General features: G+C 42.7%; 1 protein-coding gene across 1 annotated transcript; it reads right to left on the bottom strand.

The window, feature by feature from the left end:
- Positions 1–320: 320 nt before the first annotated feature.
- On the bottom strand, positions 321–17,551 carry PSMG2 (proteasome assembly chaperone 2). Its single transcript, XM_082853012.1, has 7 exons — positions 17,413–17,551; positions 15,792–15,963; positions 13,047–13,105; positions 5,021–5,139; positions 3,990–4,163; positions 1,440–1,560; positions 321–607 (listed from the first exon to the last, which is right to left on the bottom strand). The coding sequence occupies exons 1-7, from the start codon at positions 17,467–17,469 to the stop codon at positions 515–517; spliced, it is 795 nt and encodes a 264-aa protein (XP_082709138.1). The 5' UTR covers positions 17,470–17,551; the 3' UTR covers positions 321–514.
- Positions 17,552–17,832: the final 281 nt, after the last annotated feature.

Genomic DNA, 17,832 nt, shown 5'->3' with positions numbered 1-17,832 from the left:
TCAAACTCTTTTGAGATCGGGAAATTATTCTGGATGGAGGAAGGAGCCGTGAACCAATGAATGCTGCAGCTTCTAGAAGCTGGAAAGGGGTAGGAAACAGATTCTTCCAAGACCCTCCAGAGAAAACGCAGCCCTGCCAGCACCTTGACTTAGCCCAGTGAGACCTATTCTGGAATTCTGACTTCCAGAATTCTAAGATAATAGATTTATTTTGTCTTAAGCCACTAAGTTTCTGGTAATTTGTTACAGCAGACATAGGAAACTAATATAGAAGTCTGAGTTAAAAAAAAAATACATTCAGATAAAATTACTTAGGAAACACTTTATTGCACAAAATTTACATCTATTGTATATGATGAAAAGCATGGCAAAAACAACCTTTTGTTAATCCATTTTTCTTTGCGATTTTTCTGTGAAAAGTAAAGATTTCCTAATACATTCTTTTTATATAGTTGTTTAACAGTTGTGTTGGTAATAAGTGTCTTGGGACATAAGGTATAAAACTGAAAACGGATCAGAAAAGTGCAGGGGGAAGACCACTGCCAAAGAGTAACCTCCAGGAACTCGGCATTTTCCATGGCAAGGCAGACGCTGAGGGGTCATCACACTGCAATTGAAGAACAAAATATGTAATCCTTCAACTTTATCACTAAATCTCTTTTTAACACGTATTATAAAACTCTCCCTTTGTTGTTGTTGTTCCTTTTGGTTTTGACACTTCTAGCTGTGATTTATTGTAAGGAAAAAACAAAGTAATACATTTCTGTGTCTTTATATCAGCTGAAGATAAATTTCCTCAATTTCCAAGCCATAAAGATACGAACCAGAAAGGCTATAGAGTCCATGGAGCAAAATCAAATTCAAAACAAACAGTGGTTAAAAAAAAAATCAATGCTGTGTGATTTGTATCAATTTGTTCTTCAAAAAAGCATGAATTAAAAAGACAGTCACCTACCTTGTAAAGTAGGCTTAGGTTACTTTTGTTATGCCTAAAGGCTAACTGATTTCCCCAGGTGTCATGCTCTTATTTCATAATAGAGAAAAGTATTTTAATTATAATGCATATTGATAGCTAAAGTACTGCTCACAAAGCTATACCTTTTGCTTAAAAGTAAAAGAAAAACCTGAATTCCAAAGAGGACTTGTTTATCCTTATAAAAAGCTGCCTGGTACAATTAATGCAACACTAAGAATGAATACAACGAACTATTTAAGATTTTCCTTTTTTTTTTGAAAATCAGCCTTAATGAAACAACTGCAGACAACAGGTTGCTTAGCTGTCTTCTTTTGAAAAGTTCAGCTAACTTAAATTTTATATAAAGACGTCTAAATTTAATATAAACTTTCACTTACTTGGTCTACTTATATAGTATGTAAAAATGCAAGTTGATGAATACATAACCAGAGAAATCAGAGACTTAAGCTTTAGTGAAACTTACACATGGTTTGATTATCTGAAGCCATTCATTAAGATATTCAACAAGACCTAACGCATCTGGGATATTGTCTCCTTCCGAAACGAATTTCAGCAGAATCACCATTGGGATTTCTTTAGAACAGCTACAACAATTAAAAAGAATAATTAGATATTCTTCTACTGATACAAGATGATGGTTCCAGTGTGCCTGTTTTTATAGCTGAGATAATCTGCCAGGTTTTAGGCAAGGAGATGTCACATCACAAGATCACTTATGTACCTTCTATTTGTAGGGACAAAACTAGGAACCATGTAACACCCACCCTGGGCACATGAACGTTCCTGCCCCACACCAAGATTTGTGCTGGAAAATTAAAAGAACATCAATTTTGTGAGAAATATCTGTAAATAGCATGAATTTTAAAGCTACAGATGGTAGAGTTGCAGTATCTTGCAGATACAAACATTTAATTCAAAATGTTTAATTCAAAACAGAATTTAATTCAAAACAGAAAACAGACCAAGAAATTAGTAGTGGTAGTTTCTTCTGGGTGACAGAACTGAGTATTTAAAATATTGTTTCTTTTGACTATTCTACATTTTCAAAATGTTCTATGAGGAACATGTCTTTCATAGTATTTTGTCTAGTGTTGCTAACTTTGTGGGCAAAGTTAACAGCTGCCCAGAGGTTGTTCTCTGCCCTCACGGTTTCACCCTATACTTGTGAGCTCAGGGTTGAGGAGGGTTCAGGCAGGCCCCAGGGCTCTTCCCCCAGCAGCTGTGTCCCTCTGGTTCTCTGCCTCATACTCTCCAGCTGTGTCAGCCACCCCAACTCTGGTTTCCAGTCCCCTCGACTTAGCAAGACGGCTGCACTCTGCCTGGGTCCCCCCACCCCATGCTGCAGTCCTGCAGGAAGCTGGGGCAATAGCAGGACTCTACTGCTTTCTCCCAGGCTTCACAGCTGTGTGCTGCATGGTGTCCAATGTCTGATGAACAGCTGTTTCATTAATGTTGTCCAGTTTCCCATTGTTTATGGCAGGAGGGCAAGTCTGCTATCAGCTACTCTGACACGGTCAGAAGCAAAGCTAGGAGACTGACTTGCAAAGAAGCAAGAAGTCAGTTTGAAGGGGCAGAGTGCGGGGGGAGTGCGAAGACAGCAGAATCCCCCTCCCCCTGCGGAGAAGGGCGAGACCAGCAAGGACAAACAGGAAGCCATGTAGGACTCTGGCAAACTGGGCAGGTTGTTGCAAAGGAGACGAGGAGAAAAGGAGAGGGAAAAAAAGCAAGGAAGAATGCGACAGCTCTGGGGACACTGTGAGGGCCAGGAGGCCAGCATCTGTGCAGAGTGCACCCAGGGGGCCAGGCCAGAGGGGCCTGGAGGGCTCTGGATGGCACATTGCGGAGGATGAACCAGATTCCGCAAAAGGCAAGTAAAACTGCTGATGGATTTTTACTCAGGGAGTCTTGTGATCAGTTTTGCATTTTAGAAAGTTAATTCCAGCATTGCTGCTGAGGTGGTCAGGGCAGGTCAGAATGAGGCAGTAGGCGATCGATCAAGAGACCCTGACAGCAGCTGCTATTGCCTGGACTGTGTCCCTCCAGGGTCTACAAGTGGAAGCCTCACCCACAGGCGACTGTATCTGGAGGCAGGAGGTTTAGGAGGTAATTCAGTGAAAGGTCACAGGAGGGGGCCCTAATCCGATGGGACCATGGCCTTACAAGGAGAGAAGGAGCTCTCTCTCTGCTGCGTGAGGACACAGCCAGAGGTGGCCGTCTGCAGGCCAGGAAGAGGGCCCTCCCCAGAACCCGACCAGGCCAGCACCCTGACCTCCAGCCTCCAGAGCTGTGAGCAAATACATTTCTGTTGTTTAAGCCCCGCAGTCTATGGTCTGACAGAAGTGCAGGCCACGGGTGATGTGGCCTGAATGGAGCGAGAGAATGATTCAAAGCTGGTGGTTTGCAGGGCAGGTGTGGAGAATAACCAGGTGGCCAGGGCTTCTAGGCTGTGGTAAGAAAAGAGGTGAAATAATATACTAAAGGGCATAAGCTAGACAGGGAAAGAAGTGAAAACACGAATGGAAGATAGACTACGAAAAAAAGAAAAGTTGAAGGAAATGATGGTTTTAATAAGAGCATAGATTTTCAGGTATAAAACAGGAGTTATTTAATGAGTACAGATCTTCTGTTTAGAACGATGACAAAGTTCTGAAAGTGGATGGTGGTGATGGGTACACAACAATGAATGTACTGAATGTCACTTAACTGTACACTTAAAAATGGTTAATTTAATGTTATGTACACCTCACCACCACCACCACTGCAAAGAGGACTGACTGCAGAGGTTGCACAGAATATGTATCAGGACCCCTAACATGACACACATACTAAAGCATTAAATATGGCTTTTCAGGAACCAATTCTATAACCACATTTCAATCTTTCCCCTGAATGTACCACGGTACCTATTTAATGAAGACATTTTCAGAGTTCCAGTAAGTACTCCAAACACTATCCCAGTTATCTTATTTTCATTTTCAGATAAGATGCGCAGCAAATATACAGGTAAGCTCACCCTTCGTCATAGAGTGTTTTTGTGATACCTCCTCCAGGAATACGGACACAAAACTCAGAATCGTCTATTTCAGGAATGCATGGGCTTTTTTCCATTTCTTCCCAGTTAAGGCTCTGTATTTTATTCTGAACACTTTTTTTCGTGGAAGGTGTAAGTAGGTACCTGAAGGGAGTACTGGAAACAATCATATAATTAACTAAAAACTCACAAATACATACATTAAGACAATTAACAGTTCTTTTAGCAAAAATTATCTTGTTCTCCATATATTCTGCTGCACAAAGCAAAACACGTGTTTCAGCAGTCTATGGAAGAGCAACATGTAAAAATATTGCTCTGACTTGCTATTTACAAATTTAGGGGAGAGCGGAGAGACAGGAAAACTTAACCCAAGGCCAGGCCAGCGTGAAGATGTCCACAGCCACGCTCCCACCAGGCCCACTGTGAGAATCCCAGAAACTAAGTCTAGTCTTGAAAGGTTACTCTTGGCTAATAATTTCATCAGAATTTTACAGGTGAAGAAATGATAATGCAATAAACTAGTTTAGATTTCTAAGTCTTGGATACTTTGTCTTCTACCTAAGAATTCAATCTGACATGCCTGGGAGCTATACTTAAAGGCAACTGTATTTCTGCAAATACAAATGGTTGAATATATGGAAATAAATAGAAACATCAATCCAGTCTTTGAAAAACGATCAACCAATAAATATCAGGTACCCTTTCTTCTTTCCCTTCATCAGCTGAGGTTTGTGGCGCTGCCAGGCAGGTGATACCACACAACAGAGCACAGCCCCAGAACCACTCCCACCTTTATCCTAGGACCCCAGTGCCGCAGCCCTGGGAATGTCAAGGGCCCCCCACCTCTACTCCTCCTAGCTCATGTTCTTTACCTCCTTCTTTCTAAATTGCAGGGAGGACAGGAAAGGATATGCATGGCTTTAAAATTTTATTTTAACCTTTTAATAGAGAAATCATCCTAATAACTGTATAAATCATAGCAAAATACTTTTCCAAAGACACAGACATACCTGCGGAGCTGGAAGTCATTACGGTGATACGAGTGGCTGCTTGAAAGAACAACAACTTTGGCACAGTTGCTGCTTTTCACCCAGAAAAGCAGTTTCTCACAGAATGACTTTGATTTATACTTTGTATACCATTCAAAGAATAAAACAAAAACAGAAAAGTTAGATCCTAGAGTTACAATAAGAGTAGTCTATATAGTATTTCACCCACGTTATGTGATGATATATAGTTTACATATACTAAAATTATAATTATTTTTACATCTACTTACCATCCTTAGACTGAAGATGAAAGATGAGGAGCAATGACTATTTTTTTATTTTTATTTTTTAACATCTTTATTGGAGTAGAATTGCTTTACAATGGTGCGTTAGTTTCTGCTTTATAACAAAGTGAATCAGTTATACATATACATACATCCCCATATCTCCTACCTCTTGCGTCTCCCTCCCACCCTCCCTATCCCACCCCTCAGGGTGGTCACAAAGCACCGAGCTGATCTCCCCGTGCTATGCGGCTGCTTCCCACTAGCTATCTACTTTCCATTTGGTAGTGTATATATGTCCACACAACTCTCTCACTTTGTCCCAGCTTACTCTTCACCCTCCCCGTATCCTCAAGTCCATTCTCAAGTAGGTCTTTGTCTTTATTCCCGTCTTGCCCCTAGGTTCTTTGTGACCATTTTTTTTTGTATTTTTAGATTCTATATATATGTGTTAGCATACGATATTTGTTTTTCTCTTTCTGACTTACTCCACTCTGTATGACAGACTCTAGGTCCATCCACCTCACTACAAATGACTCAATTTTGTTTCTTTTTATGGCTGAGTAATATTCCATTGTATATATGTGCCACATCTTCTTCTTTATCCATTCATCTGTCGATGGACACGTAGGTTGCTTCCAAGTCCTGGGTATTGAAAATAGAGCTGCATAGAACATTGTGGCACATGACTCTTTTGAATTATGGTTTTCTCAGGGTGTATATATACATATATATATATATGTATATATATAGTGGGATTGCTGGGTCATATCCTAGTTCTATTTTTAGTTTTTTTTTTTTTTTTTGCGGTATGCGGGCCTCTCACTGTTATGGCCTCTCCCATTGCAGAGCACAGGCTCCGGAAGCGCAGGCTCAGCGGCCATGGCTCATGGGCCCAGCCGCTCTGCGGCATGTGGGATCTTCCTGGACCGGGGCACGAACCCGTGTCCCCTGCATCAGCAGACGAACTCTCAACCACTGCGCCACCAGGGAAGTCCTTTTTAGTTTTTTAAGGAACCTCCATACTGTTATCCATAGCAGCTGTATCAATTTACATTCCCACCAACAATGCAAGAGGGTTCCCTTTTCTTCACACCCTCTCCAGCACTTGTTGTTTGTAGATTTTTTGATGATGGCCATTCTGACTGGTGTGAGGTGATACCTCATTGTAGTTAGATTTGCATTTCTCTAATGATTAGTAATGTTGAGCATCCTTTCATGTGTTTGTTGGCAATCTGTATATCTTCTTTGGAGAAATGTCTAATTCGGTCTTCTGCCCATTTTTGGATTGGATTTTTTTTTTTTTGCTATTGAGCTGCATGAGCTGCTTGTATATTTTGGAGATTAATGCTTTGTCAGTTGCTTCCTTTGCAAATATTTTCTCCCATTCTGAGGTTTGTATTTTCATCTTATGGTTTCCTTTGCTGTGCAAAAGCTTTTAACTTTCATTAGTCCCATTTGTTTATTTTTATTTCCATTTCTCCAGGAGGTGGGTCAAAAAGATCTGTTGTGATTTATTATGTCATGAAGTGTTCTGCCTATGTTTTCCTCTGCCTATGTTTTCCTCTAAGAGTTTTATAGTGTCTGGCCTTACATTTAGGTCTTTAATCCATTTTGAGTTTACTTTTGTGTATGGTGTTAGGGACTGTGCTAATTTCATTCTTTTACATGTAGCTGTCCAGTTTTCCCAGCACCACTTACTGAAGAGGCTGTTCACTGTATATTCTTGCCTCCTTTATCAAAGATAAGGTGACCATAGGTGGATGGGTTTATCTCTGGGCTCTCTATTCTGTTCTGTTGATCTATATTTCTGTTTTTGTGCCAGTACCATACTGTCTTGATTACTGTAGCTTTCTAGTATAGTCTGAAGTCAGGGAGCCTGATTCCTCCAGCTCCATTTTTCCTTCTCAAGACTGCTTTGGCTATTCAGGGTCTTTTGTGTTTCCATACAAACTGAAATTTTTTGTTCTAGTTTTGTGAAAAATGCCATTGGTAGTTTGATAGGGATTGCACTGTATCTGTAGATTGCTTTGGGTAGTAGAGTCATTTTCACAATGTTGATTCTTCCAATCCAAGAACATGGTATATCTCTCCATATGTCTGTATCATCTTTAATTTCTTTCATCAGTGTCTTATAGTTTTCTGCATACAGGTGTTTTGTCTCCTTAGGTAGGTTTATTCCTAGGTATTTTATTCTTTTTGTTGCAATGGTAAATGGGAGTGTTTCCTTAATTTCTCTTTCAGATTTTTCATCATTAGTGTATAGGAATGCAAGAGATTTCTGTGCATTAATTTTGTATCCTGCTACTTTACCAAATTCATTGATTGGCTCTAGTAGTTTTCTTGTAGCATCTTTAGGATTCTCTATGTATAGTATGTCATCTGCAAACAGTGACGGTTTTACTTCTTTTCCGATTTGGATTCCTTCTTTTTCTTCTCTGATTGCTGTGGCTAAAATTTCCAAAACTATGTTGAATAATAGTGGTGAGAGTGGGCAACCTTGCCTTGTTCCTGATCTTAGTGGAAATGGTTTCAGTTTTTCACCACTGAGAATGATATTGGCTGTGGGTTTGTCATATATGGCCTTTATTATGTTGAGGAAAGTTCCCTCTATGCCTACTTTCTGGAGGGTTTTTATCATAAACGGGTGTTGAATTTTGTCGAAACCGTTTCTGCATCTAATGAGATGATCATATGGTTTTTCTCCTTCAAATTGTTAACATGGTTTATCACATTGATTGATTTGTGTATACTGAAGAATCCTTGCATTCCTGGGATAAACCCCACTTGATCATGGTGTATGATCCTTTTAATGTGCTGTTGGATTCTGTTAGATAGTATTTTGTTCAGGACTTTTGCATCTATGTTCATCAGTGATATTGGCCTGTAGCTTTCTTTTTTTGTGGCATCTTTGTCTGGTTTTGGTATCAGGGTGATGGTGGCCTCGTAGAATGAGTTTGGGAGTGTTCCTCTTTCTGCTATATTTTCTAAGAGTTTGCGAAGGATAGGTGTTAGCTCTTCTCTAAATGTTTGATAGAATTCGCCTGTGAAGCCATCTGGTCCTGGGCTTTTGTTTGTTGGAAGATTTTTAATGACAGTTTCAATTTCAGTGCTTGTGATTGGTCTGTTTATATTTTCTATTTCTTCCTGGTTCAGTCTCGGAAGGTTGTACTTTTCTAAGAATTTGTCCATTTCTTCCAGGTTGTCCCTTTTATTGGCATATAGGTGCTTTTAGTAATCTCTCATGAGCAACCAAACCAAAAAACAAATCCACCAATGATAACAAGCGCTAAAAACTATACTAAAAAAAAAAACCCCAAAACCAAAAAACGCTGTCAGAACCCTAGGACAAATGGCAAAAGCAAAGCTATACAGACAAAATCACACAAAGAAGCGTACACATACACACTCACAAAAAGAGAAAAAGGAAAAAAAAATATATATATATAAATAAAAATAAAAAAAGAGAGCAACCAAATCAATAAATAAATCTACCAATGATAATAAGCTCTAAATACTAAACTAAGATAAACATAAAACCAGAAACAAATAAGATGCAGAAAGCAAACTGCAAGTCTACAGTTGCTACCAAAGTCCACTGCTTCAATTTTGGGATGATTCGTTGTCATTCAGGTATTCCAGAGATGCAAGGTACATCAAGTTGATTGTGGAGATTTAATCCACTGCTCCTGAGGCTGCTGGGAGAGATTTCCCTTTCTCTTCTTTGTTCACACAGCTCCTGGGGTTCAGCTTTGGATTTGGCCCTGCTTCTGCGTGTAGGTTGTGTGAGGGCATCTCTTCCCCACCCAAATAGGACAGGGTTAAAGAAGTGGCTGCTTAGGGGGCTCTGGCTCACTCAAGCTGGGGGGAGGGAGGGGTACATAATGTGGGGCGAGCCTGTGGTGGCAGAGGCTGGCGTGACGTTGTAACAGCCTGAGGCGTGCCATGTGTTCTCTTGGGGAAGCTGTCCCTGGATCAAAGGACTCTGGCAGTGGTGGGTCGCACAGGCTCCTGGGAGGGGAGGTGTGGATAGTGACCTGGGCTTACACACAGGCTTCTTGGTGGCTGCAGCAGCAGCCTTAGCATCTCATGCCTGTCTCTGGGGACCGCACTGATAGACGCAGCTCACGCCCGTCTCTGGAGGTTGTTTAGGTGGTGCTCTGAATCCCCTCTCCTTGTGCATCCCAAAACAATGGTCTCTTGCATTTTAGGCAGGTCCAGAGTTTTCCCTGGACTCCCTCCCTGTTAGCTGTGGCACATTAACCCCCTTCAGGCTGTCTTCACGCAGCCAACCCCAGTCCTCTCCCTGGGATCTGACCTCTGACGCCCGAGCCTCAGCTCCCAGCCCCCATGCGCCCCGTCGGGTGAGCAGACAAGCCTCTCGGGCTGGTGAGTGCTGGTCGGCACCAATCCTCAGTGCGGGAACCTCTCCACTTTGCCCTCTGCACCCCTCTTGCTGCGCTCTCCTCTGTGGCTCTAAAGCTTCCCCCCAGCCACCCCCCGTCTCCGCCAGTGAAGGGGCTTCCCAGTGTGTGGAAACTTTTCCTCCTTCACAGCTCCCTCCCAGAGGTGCAGGTCCCGTCCCTATTCTTTTCTCTCTGTTTTTCCTTTTTTCTTTTGCCCTACCCAGGTACATGGGGAGTTTCTTGCCTTTTGGGAAGTCTGAGGTCTTCTGCCAGCATTCAGTAGGTGTTCTGTAGTTGTTCCACATGTAGATGTAGTTTTGATGTATTTGTGGGGAGGAAGGTGATCACCACGTCTTACTCCTCCACCATCTTGAAGGCACCCCACAATGACTATTTATTTTATCTTTACAACTAGAGATAAGCTAAGTGTGAGGAATCTAGATTTCAGTTTCCCAGTTCTGTACTTCAGTGATCTATTGTTACTCAAAAACCACCACGCGGTTATCTATGAGACGTCTTGCCAGAAATTTCTGCCCTAAATCTGATCAGAAAGAAACAGGTGAATCCAGAAGGCTGAACATCTGGCCTGGGTCCCTCAGAGGAGTCAATATTGTGAATCACAGAAGGAGGAGGGCAGCTCTACACTGAACCCCAACTGAAAAGATATAACAGCCTAAGGCAACACACAAACCTTGCCTGGATCCAGAATTGAAGGATATTTGGGGAACAACTGGGGAATTTGAATATGCCGAATGCTAGTACTTAATAATTCACTAAATGCTGACTTTCTAGGTGTGTGGCAGTGTTGTGGTTGTGAGGTTGTGTGTGAAGGAGAGTCTCCTTCTTGTATGGAGTGAGCAGCATGATGTCAGCAGCCTCCTTTTGGACTGTTTGGCAGGAGGAAACTGCGTGTACTTGTGCAAAGAGAATCAAGCAGGTGTGGCAAGATGTGAACAGATGACTGATCTGGGTCATAAAATTTGGGGGGAAAACCCATTTTATGGAAACTCTTTTCAGAGACTGTTAATAAAATAATTATTCAATAAAATATAAAATGCAGGTAAGAAATGGCTACCTTTTAAAAACAGAAGGGCAGTTTGTGTCGTGGTTAAGAGAGGCCAGCTCCAGAGACAGGCTGCCGGGTCTAGAATGCTGGCTCCACCCATGAACCACACGGCTTGAGCAAGCTGCCTGAGCTTCTGTGTTTCCGATTTCTCACTTGTAAAATTAAGATAATTAGCATCTGCCTCCTAGGATTGTTGTGAGGACTGAGTAGAGCAACATGCTTGAAGTATTTAGAGTATTACTGGTGCAAAGAATCTATGCTCAAAAAATGTTTGCTACTTTGAAATCACTCTTTATTTACATCTATCAACAATTTCAGGGACTTCCCTGGTGGCGCAGTGGTTAAGAATCTGCCTGCCAATGCAGGGGACATGGGTTCAAGCCCTGGTCTGGGAAGATCCCACATGCTGTGGAGCAACTAAGCCCATGCGCCACAACTACTGAGCCTGTGTTCTAGAGCCCGCAAGCCACAACTAGTGAGCCTGTGTGCCGCAACTACCAAAGCCCGTGCGCCTAGAGCCCGCGCCCTGCAACAAGAGAAGCCACTGCAATGAGAAGCTGAGCAGCCCCCGCCCAAAGCCTGTGCACCGCAACCAAGAGTAGCCCCTGCCCGCCACAACTAGAGAAAGCCCACATGCAGCAACGAAGACCCAACACAGCCAATAAATTAATTAATTAATTAATTAATTTTTAAAAATTCGTTTAGAAGTGTCTGAATTGTCCATCTTACTTCTCGAACTTACAGATATTAGGAAGAGAACAAAAAAGCCACGTGGCACAATGTAAAACTGCTAGCAACTCTCACTGCCAAACTTTTTGTGTGATATTGTTAACTAAGGAAAGAGTAATAAATATTAAAATAACCATAGCTCCATTCATGATAGCCTCAAACTGGAAAAAAATCAAATGCTCCATCAACAGTATGGGTAAATCATGGTTTATTTACACAACAGATTCATGCACAGAGGTGAGAAGGAAGTAACTACCTCTACCTGCAACAATGTGGAAGCACCTAGCAGACAGAATGTGGAGTAAAGGAGGCCAGACGTGAAGTGCACCCGTGAGATCCCGCTCCTACAACATGGTGACTGTGGGTGTGTGTGGAGGGGGCCCCGGGAAGGGGAGACCTTTCTGCCCCCCTGAACAGGTGGTACCTCAATCCACTCTACACCAAGGCTCTGTCTAGAAGCCGAGGATACAGGAGTGAATGACACCTTGTCACTTTTCTCAAGGAACTTCCATTCTATCAGGTGGGAAGTGAGGAGTCGTGAAGAAAACTAGCTCAGGATAAGATAAGAGAAAGGATGATGGGGGGAGGTCTTTCTGATGAGGGACAGCTAAGCAAAGACTAAAGGAAGTGAGCCATTCAGGTGTCCAGTGGAGAAGTGGTCCAGGCAGAGAAACTACTGTGAGGACTGAGACAGGATGAGCTTAATGTGTTTGAACAGCACAGGGTGGCCAGTGTGGCTGGAGCAGGGCAAGCAAGAGCGGGAGCAGGGGACAGGCATGCAGGACAGCTGGACGTGGGGCCAGGGACAGAGCTGCCCCGCAGATGCTCCATGGTAACCAAATGCTCTTTATGGCAGCTGCTCGCCACGCATGGCTGTGGAGAACTTGCAATGTGGCTACTGGGACAGAGGAACTGAATTTTTAATTTTACTTACTTTTAATGAATGAGTCAAAATTTAAACAGCTACATGTGTCTAGTGGCTGCCACGTCAGAGATGTAGGGCCTGTCGGGCCATGGTGAGGGCTGTGAACTCGCTTTGAGATGGGAAGCTACTGGCGGGTTTGGAAGGCAGAAGTGACGTGCTTTGATTAAGATTTAAAGGATCACGGGTAGAGCTGTCTGCGGGGCGGCTGGTGCAGGAGCAGAATCAGGGCATGAGGGAGCGGGTGGCTGGACTGGAGTGGTGGCAGCGGAAGACGAAAGAAGTTGGATTCAGAAAATATTTTCATATATATATAATTTTTATGTAGATGCCACTGGTTTGAAATGTAACTCAAATAGAATAAACCTGTAATATTTATATGCTTAAAGTTTTTCACCAATGCTACCTGAATCAGGAATATATAAGACCCAAGCTATATGTCCCAATTCCTTTCAATATATTCATGAAACAATACTAACAACTCTGAAATTTTATGAGTATTTCTCTATAGAATCAGACCTTGCTTAACTGTATAAACATAAACAAAGAAATGATTTTTGAGTCTTAATGATAATGACTCAGTATTTTCTCATTATATTGCACTTTAATAAACTTAAGAAGGCAAAAATAACATACTAACCTTAATAAAAATGGATCTTAACTGAAGAGCCACTAGTTTCTTTGAAGGCGATGCATACACTGCAAGTCCAAGAAAATGAAACCAAATGATAGTTAAATTGAAGGAGTCATACAAGTGAAGTTATAATGATAAAAAGCTGAACTAGGAGAACTTCTGTATCTAAATGTTTTCGATAGTTAAAATTTAGAACATATGCACTATATCATTTAGTTAAAACAAAACACTTTAATACCTCAGAATTCACCTGTGGGCTTTATTCTACAGAATACATTCAGTGCTGAAAAGTTAACTGTAAGAAAATTATCAAAAATTATTTCTCTTCTTTGACTGTAAATCCAGAGAAGTATTCCCCTGGAAATTTCTAGCATTATGACAAATGACATCATTCTTAAGATCGTTTTTGGTTTCTGATATTCTTTCCTCTTTTCTCTAGAGAACAGTAACAGTCATTGGGATTAGAACAAGGAAGAATAAAATGCAGCGAATGTTAGCTGTGTAATAAAATACCTGCAATAGGTACATGTGTTCTTTAGGAGTTTTTGAAAGACCTGAAATAACATGCAAAAATTTTTGTGAGTCAACATGTGTGAATTTTTTCTGCAAAAAGGATCCACAATTTTCATCAGATTCTACAAGGGGCCTACTTTACTGACGCTTAAGAGGTCCTGCCCAACTTCACCTCCAAGAATGAGATGCTCCAAAATGACCCAAGGACAAAATACAGAGTGCCTGAGGACACGTGATTAGGCCACTGTGCCAAGGGGTAAGCTTTCAGTTACTGTAAAAAGATTACAAATAACCCTAGACTTGGGCACAGCCTTTGGTGGATCACGTCTCTCCTGTTATACAGGTCTTTTCGGGGTTGTCTCATTGGACTGGTGCATGTGGGGTGGCCACGGCTGTACTCCATCAGCGAGTCTGCTGACCACCAGGTATGTGTGGGGCAAAGGAGGCTAGAGCAGGTCTAGGAATTAGGGAAAAGGGCAGGCTGAGCTCTAAAATGTAACATGTACCACTTTCTACAACAGCAACACTTGTGTTCTCCACCAGTGTATCACGAAGGTCTTTTTTTGTTGTTAAGACCCTGTTTTCCAGATCCTTTTTCTTGTCAGGTGATGTAACATTGCCTTTCACGTATTCTGGCTAAAAATATTTAGCTTTTAAATAATCAAGCCTTTATTCCTAACTCCAGTTTCAGAAAATACAGAAACTAGAGGAACGTGGCAAATGACACCACAGGAAGCAATCAGACAAACGTATAAGGTGGGACATTCTATAGGACAATGTGTCCAGTTTTTTCCTTCAATAAATCAGTTTTGCAAAGAAGGAAAAGAGATTATGCAGGGTAAGAGATTTCAAAGGCACGATAATCAGAAGTACTATGGCCTGGTCTGGACAAACTAACTTTAAAGGACAGTTTTGGGTAAACTGGGCCTCTCTGGATAGGGTATAGGAAGATATTGCTAATTTTGTTAAATGCAATGGTGTTTTAGCTATGTAAGAAAATGTACTATAAGAGGTGCATACTTACATATTTGGGGGTGGAATGTTGTGATGTCTATAATTTATTTCAAAAAGACACCTCATCTTAAAAAATAAAAAAGTGGATTAAAGAACTGTCTCCAACGGACCTGCTGCCAGTTTGTGTCAGAGGAAAAAGCCAGTGGGTCTTCTGCTGGAGCGAAGGTGCATTAGCAGGTGACGGGGAGGCAGGTCTCTGGGTCAGGCTGCCTCGATTAATCATGGGACCATGATTCCCTGTGCACTGGTTCCCTGATCTATAAAACCACCCATGGAGTAGTTGTGAGCATTAAGTGAATTAACACATGTAAATGCACAGTGTTCAGCTCAGAGGAGATACTCAACAAATGACAGTTGTTATCATTAGTCTAAATATAAAAATTCTAGTTCTACCATTTATAGTCCTTTGTCCTTCAAGGCAATATTGAAATTATCTAGTGTTAATAAAACCATCTTTCTAAAGTGTACTTCATTATTGCAAGCTAATGACATGGTTAGTAAGACTGACAAAACCCAAAATGCTTCCTCACTTGTTTCTCGGTCCACCTACGGTCTTTCATGCTCCTGTCACCTTTGGCTTCTAAACCGAAGACTGAGAGGCCAAGGCAGCAGCTGCCCATCACGCGAAGTAACTGGAGGCCCCTTTGTTTTCCTCTCCTCCCAAGGGGCAGTCTCATCATGAACACAGTGGTTGGGGGCTGTAAACTGTGTGCCCCAACTAACCCAGCTTGACAGTCCAACAAGGAACTGTGGAGACGTACGGCGTGGGAAGAGCCCACACCTACTGCAGTGTTAGGAAACTCGGCCTCTCTGAGCCTCGTCAGTGTTACGACAGATTCTACAACGTGACAGGATGGCAGAGGCCTGTGTGAGGTAGCGTATATTAAACATACGGGACTGAGCCCAGTGGAATTCTCTCTCCCTGATATTAGTGATGCTTACCGATGCCAGTAAGGAGAGAAAATAAAACTGAGGATAAAAGGGGAAAAACCCCACGTTAAACAAATAGGTATCTCAAATTCCATCCAAGGATACAAATACAACCACATCTCTCAAGGGAGCTGCCATTTAGGAAAGGCTAAGGACTAAACCAGGGTGTATGCAGGAGAGGAGAACACAGTGTCCTGAACTCTGCACAGAGCCGGTGCCAGGCGCTGCAGGACATACTGGGAGGGTCTGGTTCTGATTTAAAACAACTCTACCTTGTAGGAGAATATAACACACCTTCAGCATTTATACTGAGTTCTGTTGAATTTTCTTCTGCAGTTGCATATGGATTGTTTCCAACCATCGGCACAAGACAATCAGTATAGAAGTAACCAATCTTATACATATTCAGTGTAGAAATAATCAGATCTATTGCAAGCTGGCCAACATTTCCAACAGATACTGCTGGCTGAAACAGTAAAATAATATATTCATTAAGTCAACCAAATTAGCAGCACTTTAAAAAGTTTAGTCAGAAGACAACAATCACAGCACTGGTCCTGCACGCTTACGCTCAGGTGAATCACAGCTGGATTCTGACCCCTTCATTAGCTCCACCTTTCAGACTACTGATTGAACACCTACTAAATACCCCAATGGAATGAATCTTCCATTTCTTCAACCTAACATGGCTTCCCTCTTCACCACTCCACTGTCAAGGGTACCCCTAGTATCTTTTGGACATTACTTTCTCTATGACATTTTTCTTTTTCTTTTTTTTTTGCCAGGTATCTCCTGCAAAAACACTTCTTGTCTTTTGTGATTAATAAATATTTTTCAGGGAGATACTTTGAAATGAAGTCAAATTTCCTTTCTCAGTACACTATCACATGCTAATTTAAGCATTTATTGACATTTTATTTCTTTTTTGGCCACGCAGCATGCGAGATCTTAGTTCCTGGACCAGGGATCAAACCCGTGCCCCCTGCAGTGGAAGGGTGAAGTCCTAACCACTGGACCACCAGGGAAGTCCCCATTAATATTTCTTGTGTGCACTATTATGATGAAAATTATCAAAAAGTAACTTTTCTATTACCATCATCCTTTTTAAAAACTGAAATATAATTGACATATAACATTATATTAATTTCAGTTGTACAACATTGTGATTCGACATCTGTACATACTGCAATATGATCACCTCAACAGGTCTAGTTAGTAACCAATGCCACACAGTCAGAAAAACCTTTTTTTCTTGTGATGAGAACTTTTTAAGATCTACTCTGTTAACAACTTTCAAATGTACAATACAGTATTAACTATAGTCATCATGCTTTGAGTTACATCCCGGGACTTACTTTTGACTAGAGATTTGTACTTTTGACCCCCTTCTCCCATTTTATCCACCCCTGCTGGCAAGCACCAATCCATTCTCTGTATCTATAAGTTTTTGTTTGTTTTTTTAATTCCAAATATGAAGCTTTTCTTAAGAGGTCCTTGTGTCCCTCCCCCTCCCAATAAATCCTAGGGCCTTTCTGTACCTTTTTCAACGTTCTAACCTTATTTATATACATGTGTTTCCAACTAAACTGCAAAATCCTTGAGGAATCTAGTCTTTTTTGTCACATTTTGACACCACAGAACGCTCACTGAGTGAGCCAAAGTCTTTAGCAACCCGTCTGTAGTTTCCTGGCTAATGACAACGATTCGCTAGCTTGAACCTGACTCCCGAACTAACTGAGAAAAGGTTTTCAAGGATGAAATGTAAAGCGAGTGGCCCGCACGCACTAGCCAAGCACAGGTCACTCCCCAGCACGTTCCGCTCTCAGCCACCAGGACTCGGGGCCGTAGACCCGCGGGCGTTCGGGGACCGCCGCTCGGACCCCAACTCCGCCCCCTCCCTCGGGGTCGGACTCACCATCAGGAGCGTGCACCCCGCGAGGTCGGGGACAGAGTCCCCGCAGGGGACAAACATGGTCTAGACGGCTGCTACAGCGGGAAAAGCCTGCGGCCGGAAATGCGGACAGGCGGTGCGCGGGGTCCTACGAGGCCTTCGGCGCGGGTTCTTCGAGGCCCACGGCACGGGGTCCTGAGGTGCCCGTGCCACCGCCTGCCGAGGCGGCGTGCGGCAGGGCCTGCGTGGAGGGGCGGTGGCAGGGGCGGCGCCGCAGGGAGCCGGCGGGCACCGCGCGGAGGCGGCGGGCGGGGCCGACCGGGGGGCGCCGGCCGAGATGACTGACAGGCGGCGCGGGGGCAGCCCGGCCGCCGTTTGGAAACTGCAGTTGGCGCCGCCAGGTTTCCCCGCCGGCCAGACTCGGCGGCCCGGGAGCGCGCGAGT

The sequence above is a fragment of the Leucopleurus acutus genome (genome assembly GCF_964270905.1).
Source record: "Leucopleurus acutus genome assembly, chromosome: 13".
Lineage (NCBI taxonomy): Eukaryota > Metazoa > Chordata > Mammalia > Artiodactyla > Delphinidae > Leucopleurus > Leucopleurus acutus.
This window is presented reverse-complemented; position numbering and strand designations above follow the sequence as displayed.